This window comes from Mycteria americana, chromosome 7 (genome assembly GCF_035582795.1).
Source record: "Mycteria americana isolate JAX WOST 10 ecotype Jacksonville Zoo and Gardens chromosome 7, USCA_MyAme_1.0, whole genome shotgun sequence".
Lineage (NCBI taxonomy): Eukaryota > Metazoa > Chordata > Aves > Ciconiiformes > Ciconiidae > Mycteria > Mycteria americana.
Genome location: NC_134371.1, coordinates 57,327,614 through 57,335,354, shown reverse-complemented (window position 1 = coordinate 57,335,354; position 7,741 = coordinate 57,327,614). Strand labels below are relative to the sequence as shown.

At 54.5% G+C, this 7,741-nt stretch overlaps 1 protein-coding gene across 1 annotated transcript; it reads right to left on the bottom strand.

The window, feature by feature from the left end:
• Positions 1–1,969: 1,969 nt before the first annotated feature.
• CDC20 (cell division cycle 20) lies at positions 1,970–7,312 on the bottom strand. Its single transcript, XM_075508573.1, has 11 exons — positions 7,289–7,312; positions 6,969–7,171; positions 6,246–6,391; positions 5,382–5,478; positions 4,700–4,828; positions 4,119–4,315; positions 3,660–3,754; positions 3,079–3,310; positions 2,833–2,958; positions 2,545–2,662; positions 1,970–2,232 (listed from the first exon to the last, which is right to left on the bottom strand). Exons 2-11 carry the CDS (start codon positions 7,165–7,167, stop codon positions 2,054–2,056), a joined length of 1,518 nt encoding a protein of 505 aa, XP_075364688.1. The 5' UTR covers positions 7,168–7,171; positions 7,289–7,312; the 3' UTR covers positions 1,970–2,053.
• Positions 7,313–7,741: the final 429 nt, after the last annotated feature.

Below are 7,741 nucleotides of genomic sequence, written 5' to 3'. Positions count from 1 at the left end.
GCCAAATAGGGCTGCACCAACAGCCCTGCTGAGAAAGTGCTGGGCTTAGCTGCTGCAAGCTGTTTTTTGAGACTGTGCCCCCATCTCAGCAACAGGTGTGGGGCTACTGTGCACAGTGGCTGGCCTCAGCACAGCCCAAGTTGGTGCCAACACTGCCCACCTTTGAAGGCTCCAGCTGACTTAAAGCTCAGGAGGCAGAGCAGGAGCCTGGTGCCAGGTACAGCGTGGTACTGTGCTAAGAGGAAGGTGAAAACAGTTAATAATCCACCCTCAGCTAAGCACAGGCTGATGGGAGGCACAGGCTTTGTGGAGCTGCTTTGCACAGGCAAAGGTGCTAATCAGCTGCGCAGTGTCCCTGGCAGCCCCTCGCTGTGCTGGTGCAGCTGAAGGACAGGCTCGATGGGTCTGGTGCAGCCCCACAACTGCAGACACCATGGCTCCAACATGCAGAGCAGCATGGCAGGTGTGCCCCTGCTGGCTCTTGCTCAGGTAAATGCTCAAATATGCTCCCTACAACTTGTAGAAGTACAACTGAGCCTGGAAAAAATGCATTTTTGAAGTGCTGGAGAGTCAAGTTCTACCAAATGTCAGCTGAGCCCTGCTGCCTGCATGCAGCCTCAGCTTGGCACCAGGGCTTCCCCTCAGCAGGAGGGGAGGACAGAGATCAGGGCTGCTGGAAGAATATATGACTAAGGGCCATGCACTGGGTTGATGGTGCTTTGGGAGTCCCTCACGTGACATCTGAGCTGGCTGTGGCAGCATAAACTAACCTTTTGTTTTGCATCAGGCTTCATGCCTGATGCATTGCTGGCACTTCATTGCCAGTCCCTTTCTGGCCTTTGCAGTGATTACAGCTGTTGCTGTATGTTTCCAGCCCCTGTCCCCCCTTTTTTTCTAATAGCATTTGGCTCCTAAATTCAGTACTAAACTCACTGCAAAAATAGCTATTCTACCCTAGCACTGTAAGAACAGGCAGCCTCTGTGTGTGCAGCAGAACAAGACTTAACTGCTGTGCACAGGCACCACTACAGCTCAGACTGCCAAGAACAAGTCCCCAGACTGCTCTGGCATGGGTGATCACTGCTGGTAGTTGCCTGCAGAGGCACAGTAAGGCCCACCTGGCCAAGAGGCAGGACACAGCAGGAGCTGGGGACACAGACACACTGTGCTTTCAATTGAGCCTTGCTCCTCCCCACCACAGCTGGCACCAAAGCAGGCAGCAGCTGGGCAGATGGCCCTCCCTTCAGCAGGGGCCTGTTTAGAGCTGGTTCACTGCTCTGTGGAAGGTGAGGCAAGTCAGGGATGCTTCCTCCTAGCCCCACTGCAGGGTCAGGTTTTGAGGGGCAGGGGCAGGTTTGACACACTCTGATCAAGGATGGAGGGCTAAGAAGTCACCCAGGCTCTAACCTTTTATTCTAAAAGAAACCAAGAGCACAGACATTGATAGAGAGACTTTCTTTGTCCCCTAACACTTCCCTTTCTCTTACAAGAACCAGGACACCAGAACCAGTATCCAGCCAGAGGCCAGGCTGCTCCCTGATTCTGGTTTGCACCTCTTTCTCAAAGAAACCTGGGCTTTCCTGGTAGAGCTTTGCTAGACAAGGGGGGAAGGGGGGACCTCTATAGACACAGGCTAAACATCAGCTTACTACTGCAAGCAGAGAACCCCTATCTAGGATCTTTCAGTGCTACAGCTTCCCCTGCAGGGTGCAGGCAAGTCATAGCCCTGCTGATGGAGCTGTACATGTGGTCAGCATTAAGATGTGGCAGGTGACACACCTGCCTTAGCTGGGACAGATACAGAAGTACAGCCATGGCACAGCATCCTTCTTTTCCCAGGATTTCAGGGCTGTGCCAGGCTCAGACTGCCTGCAAACTCACCCTAAAGAACAAGGGAAGCTCTTCCTCAGGGAAGAGGGGAGTGGTTCTGTGAGCCATGGCCTTTTCTTTCATCAGACTCCATTAAAAATCAAATTAAAGCAGTTTATTAACATTTAAAATACTGTACAGTGTGTAAGCCAGATTCCCCCCTCCCCACAACAGCCCTGTGTGCTCATCGGATACCCTGGTGAATGATGCTGCTTTTGGCACTGTTTGCCTTCTCTTTCTCCTTCTTCTTTATGGGGTCCATCTCAAAACAGCGCCAGAGCCGCAGCGTTTCATCAGCAGCTGCCGAGGCCACTGTTACACCATCAGGGCTCATAGTCAGGTTCAAGACTCTGGCAGTGTGACCTGAGTAGGAGGTGGTGTGCAGTCAGGGCTGGGCTGATCATGAGTAGAGTTTGCTCCCATATGCCCTGTGAGCCCCACCAGCTTGCACAGCTGTCCCCACACCATGCTGCAGCAGCATGAATTCACACCCTAGGCAATGCATTTGGAGCAACGGTCTCTCTTCAGCAGCCCACAGGAGTGCCTCCCTCTAAGCAGCATGCCCCTGGACACCATTCTGCATCAGTGATGCTTCAGGCTAGGCCACCAGTCTGCTCAAACCATGCCTTCAGCCTCTAGCAGCCCTCCCTTCCCCAGGCAAAAGGCCCAGCCTACCTCGCAGCTCAGTGACCTTGGCCATCGTTGGATACTTCCATACAACCAGCTGATTCTGTGCAAAGCCATGGCCTGAAATGAACTCCTTGTAGTTTGTTGACCACAGGATAGAACAGACCTGGGAAGAGGCAGTAATGCAGGTAAGACAAGCTGCTTGTGCTGATGCTCACCACCCAGAGATGGGCATGGTCTCCTCCTTTCCCATGCCTCTGGGCCTCAGAAGCCAGCAGCTCTGTATAGGTGTCCTGCCAGAAGCTGTTTGTCACCAAGCTGATGTTCATTTCTCACCTGGGAATGGGCATCAACAGCACTGAGGCAGGTGCCAGAACACACATTCCAGATGCGGATATGTCTGTCACTAGTCCCACCTCCAGTGGCTAGAACATTTGACTGCCATGGACACCACGCCACAGCCTGGAAGAAGAGAGTTAATTCTAAGACACACAAGAGACAACTTGTGCACAGCCAGTGCTGCCTGTTTGGCTTGCACACAGACATGTGCCCACACCTCACCCAGAGCAGCCCTGCACTCACCTTGACAGCACCCTGGTGCTGAGTGAAGGTCTGTACAGGAGCAAAGTCTCCACTGTCCCCTTGGGTGCATGGCCAGATGTTCACCAGGTTGTCATTGCCACCACTGGCCAGGTAACGGCCATCTAGAGACCACTTGAGTCCACACACCTCCTGTGTGTGGCCAGCAAGTGTGGCCACGTGATGCTCAGCCACTCTGACATCATGGTGGTGGATGTGGCCAGTCCGTGCCCCACTGCAGAGAGAAGGCTGGCAGGGTCAGGCTGGCACATTTTCACCAAAATCCATTTTTGTGCTGTTGCAAGACTGCCATACCTGCCACTGGGTTTCAACAAGTGTTACCAGCATCGCTGGCCTGTTGGCACGAGTAAAGCAGCTGCAGCAGCTCTTCACAACTTCAGCACAAAGGGCAAGAGAGAAGAGAGGCCTTCTCCCACAGTCCCAACAAAACAGGCTGAGTAAGAATCCCAAGCCAGGACAGAAACTCCTCTCTGCCATCCCTAACCCGCACCATTCACAGATCTAGGACAGGAACCTGCAACAGCTGGATACCGCCCTTTACCCACTCCCACCCACTGCTTTACCTGGAGAGGATGTAGCTGTTCCAGCTGAGGGACCCCACACGAGAAGAATGGCTGGTCATGTTTCGGAGGCGTTTCTGCTGTTGTATGTCCCATAGCTAGAGAGGCAGAGCAATAAGTTCTCCAGAGGATGAAGAAACCCAGCCCCATTGCTTTGCCCTAGGAACCTCACTGTACAGGCTCTGGCATTCAACCTTGTTAGTATGGGAGCAGAGATCAATTTCTATCTCATGCCTACAGAACAGAAGGTAACTCCAGGTGTCAGAAAACCCCAAAACCAAACTCTGCCTTGCTGCTGCAGTTGATCACTGGCTGTGGCTGGATGTGGACATTTCCACCCAACACAGGTCAAGACAAGTCAGAGTGCATTGCATCCTTCTTGTGCTAGCCAAGCCTTTGTTGCAAGGCCCCATAGCTCCAGCAATCCCTAGACAATACCTCTAGTTTTACTCCTGCACTCACCTGGACCTCAGCATTACTTGTGCCAACAGCAAGGTAGTTTCCTTCTTTAATCCATGACACAGAGGAAACATAATCATCTGGATGCTCCATCTGCAGCAGCTGGATAATCTCCCCAGAGGTGTGATTCCACAGATAGACAGAGTTGTCCAGAGCCACTGCCAGGAAGTTCTGAGAGCTCCAGTCAATGAGATTCAGATCTACAGTTTGGAAGAGCAATGCAGGTCACACTGTGCTTACCTGGAGAGCCCTGCCCTTCACTAGTGCTGATGCCAGATCTTCCACCTGCACCAGGTGTGTGTGTGCACACACACATACAGGTAAGGGACAGTCTTCTGGGTGTCACCATGCCCAGCTAATGGCATCAGGTAGCCCTGATCCAAGTCACCTACACAGCACTCTGGACCACTGTTCCTATAAGGCTACACAGGGACACTCCAGAAGTGGTCCGTGCCAGCCTGGGTGCATAAGATACTGAAACAGCCCAGTTAGAGCTCCAGTTCCTTGGACCACACCATCCTAGGAACTGCGCTCCAGTGCAGAATGATCTCAATGCCCAGCACTCAACATTGCAGCCTACTTACAATAGTCATTGCGGATCTCTGGTGCATCCAGGATCCGGTCTGGCATTGAGGGAATGTATCTGCCATTCTTCCTGCTGGATCCAGGTGTCATTTTCTGACTGTAGAGCACTTTCAGGTTATTCTGATAGCCTGTGTGCAGAGGAACAGATTTGTTAACCTAAGTTACTGTTTCCTCCCAGCTGAGCTCTGCTCACCCAGCTAGAAATCCCTTCCAGTGAAAATGAAGTCCTGAGAGAAGAGATAGGCTCAGAAGAGCACCATGTGCTAACATCACTGGCAGTATGAACTGCTGGACCAGGACAAGCTCCAATTGCCTAATTCACAGGAACAAGTTTAACTGACAAGCACTTGGTTTTCTGTATCATATTTTCTGTATGTTTAGTGACAGTTGAGCTACAAAGTGCACAGCAGAGAGTTTGAAGCTTTTGCAGACCTCAGGAAGGTTTGCCACCTGCAGTACAAGTGAGCAACTGGCAGTCATTTCAACTTTTGTAAATAAATTCACTGTAGCTGTTATGCAGCCCCTCAACCTCGGGAAGCCTAAGGAGGGACACTCCAGTGTGCACAGGAGCTCTGAGAAGCCAGTTGCTCTCTCCTGTGTCCACAGACAGGGCCTCTGTGTTGCTGTTCCCCTGCCCAGACCTCTCCAGCCGAGTCAACTCACACAGACCCTGTATCATACCTTCTGGAGCATTCTGTGGCTTTCCACTGAGGCGGAGGATCTTTGCCTCTTCTATATCAAAGCCATTCAGATTCACTGCCCAGGCTTTCTGTTGCTCCTACAGAGACAAACCACCCTCAGTGAGATGCATTGGAAACACAAAGCCCATGCTGCACTTAAAACTGCAGCTGGCAGAGGACACACCTAAGCCCCCTTCTCCTGGAATCAGGAGGTGTACGGCTGTGCTGTGGGAGTCAGCTACAGACAGGCACCTGAAAGTAGTTTTTCCTCAGACACTGGCACACTGTCCTGCTCACATTTTCATACAGAAGAGTGGCAAATTCAGTGTCTTATTGCCAGTGGGGAAAGCCACAGCCACAAGGGACTAAATGCTTCATAAACAGATTTCAGAATACAGTGCACACATTCCAGAATAGCTCCCCATGTAGACATTGTCCTAGAATAGCTACCACCAGCAGTTTCACTGTGCACAGGCTCACAACTTTGTGTCTCTGTAGCCTGCTGTATTTTAAAGCCTCATTAGCCCAAAGTTGAATTTTGCTACCAGAAGTGGCACAGGCTAGAGTCAGTGGAAGCAGAGGTGTAAGGCTCTATACTCTTCCCTGTGCCTAGGAAGACATCCCCGCAGAGCAGCTACACTCATGCTCCAGTGTAGCAGCTGTGTACCCATTCCATTTGCAGGCTCTACAGCTTCCACCTCATCCCAGGCTCCTGACTCCTAAAGCCCAGAGCTGGAAGCAGTGATGGCTAGGGCTGTCAGCCCCATGCGCCCACTTGATAGAACTTACAGTTTGCTTCTCTGTAAAAGGCCAAGAAGGATTAGGTGTTTGGTAGTGATCATTGTAGTAATTGTAACTTGCTCACCTTCTTGGTAGGTGACTCCTCAGCAGGGTCATTCTCTTTGGTTAGGAGGAAATTGGCCATCTCCATCTGCATAGTGCTGCGGTTGGGAATGTAGCGATCCCCCCCGGCCTTTGTTGGGGTGCTCTGGATTTTGGATCCAGATTTACCTGCATTCACATGCATAGATATTGCTTTACAACTATTGAAGAGCCTGTATTCAAGCTTTCAAGAGACAGCAAACACATCACTCTTCCACATCACGCCTACCGGACAAGGACCAGAGAGCTCATATCATCCAGTCACAACTAACTCGTATTTCTGGCCCCCCTGTATAATGGCACTAAGCTCTGGTCAGGGACTGCCAGGAGACAGCTCCTTGGGTCTAGTGCAACAATTCCAGAGTTCACAGGTATGGAGAGGATGCAAAAATACTGTTACAGCATGTAAAGCTGTCAGCAGACAGTCCTACCCACACTTGTCCCAACACACAGCTGTGCCACCGAAGCTCAGCTGCGGGGGTCAGCAGTTCACCCAGCCCCAGTGCACAGAGCTCTGCCCACCCCACGCTGAGGAGGAGAAGGTGAGTGACTCCCAGGAGCCAGGCAGTGTAGCCCACCTCCTTCTGCCTGACCAGCAGGCCGGCTAGGGCAGCCTGGCAGGGAGCCCAGAGCCCCTCGGCTACAGGCAAGCAGCCCGGGCGACGCTCCCCCCACCCAACCTATGCCGCTGGTCGCCGCCGCTCACCGGGTGTCCTGGACGGTGTCTTGCTGGAGCTGTGGGAGCGATTGGCCGGCTTCATGGGTGACACCCCGGCGGCGGGGCTGGGCCCGGGGGCGCCGCTCTCCTTGGCCTTGCGCTGCCACCGCGCGGGCGGCGCGTTAGGGATCGGCGTGTCCAGCCTCAGCAGCCCGTGCAGGTCCGCCTCGAACACGAACTGCGCCATGGCGCTGCGGGCGGACGGCGTCAGCGGAGCCCCGCGCAGGGACGCCGGCGGGGCTGCAGCCCTCCTCTGCCGGGTCCCCCCGCCGGCTTCGCCTCAGGGCTCTCTCCACCACAGGACGCACCCCCCCGGCCGCTCCTCAGGGCCCTTTCCACCACAGGACATCCCTCCCAGGCCGCTCCTCAGGGCCCTCTCCACCACAGGACCCCCCCCCCCCCCCCCCCGGCCGCTCCTCAGGGCCCTCTCCACCACAGGACCCACCCCCCCCGGCCGCTCCTCAGGGCCCTCTCCACTACAGGACATCCCTCCCAGGCCGCTCCTCAGGGCCCTCTCCACCACAGGACGCCCCCGAGGCCGCTCCTCAGGGGCCGCTTCACCACAGCCTAGCCTGCCTACCGCCCACCCCCCCGCCAAGGCCGCGCATCAAGGTCCCCTTCGCCACCAGGGTCTCTCTCATGACCCGCTTCGCCTCAGAGCGCGCCCCCCACCTCCCCGGCCGCTTCCCAGGCTCCCCCCGGGCCCCCGCCGCAGAGGGCCAGCCCTCCCCGCCCGCTGCGGCCCCGCCGCCGGCCGACCG

Bases quoted from the DNA above. Each gene is read 5' to 3' on its own strand.
- CDC20 (XM_075508573.1), bottom strand. From the start codon at position 7,167: ATGGCGCAGTTCGTGTTCGAGGCGGACCTGCACGGGCTGCTGAGGCTG. The intron at 6,392-6,968 runs GTGAGCGGCGGC...ATGTGAATGCAG, and splicing joins GACACCGTCCAGGACACCCG to GTAAATCTGGATCCAAAATC. The intron at 3,755-4,118 runs GTGAGTGCAGGA...CTGCCTCTCTAG, and splicing joins CAAGTAATGCTGAGGTCCAG to CTATGGGACATACAACAGCA.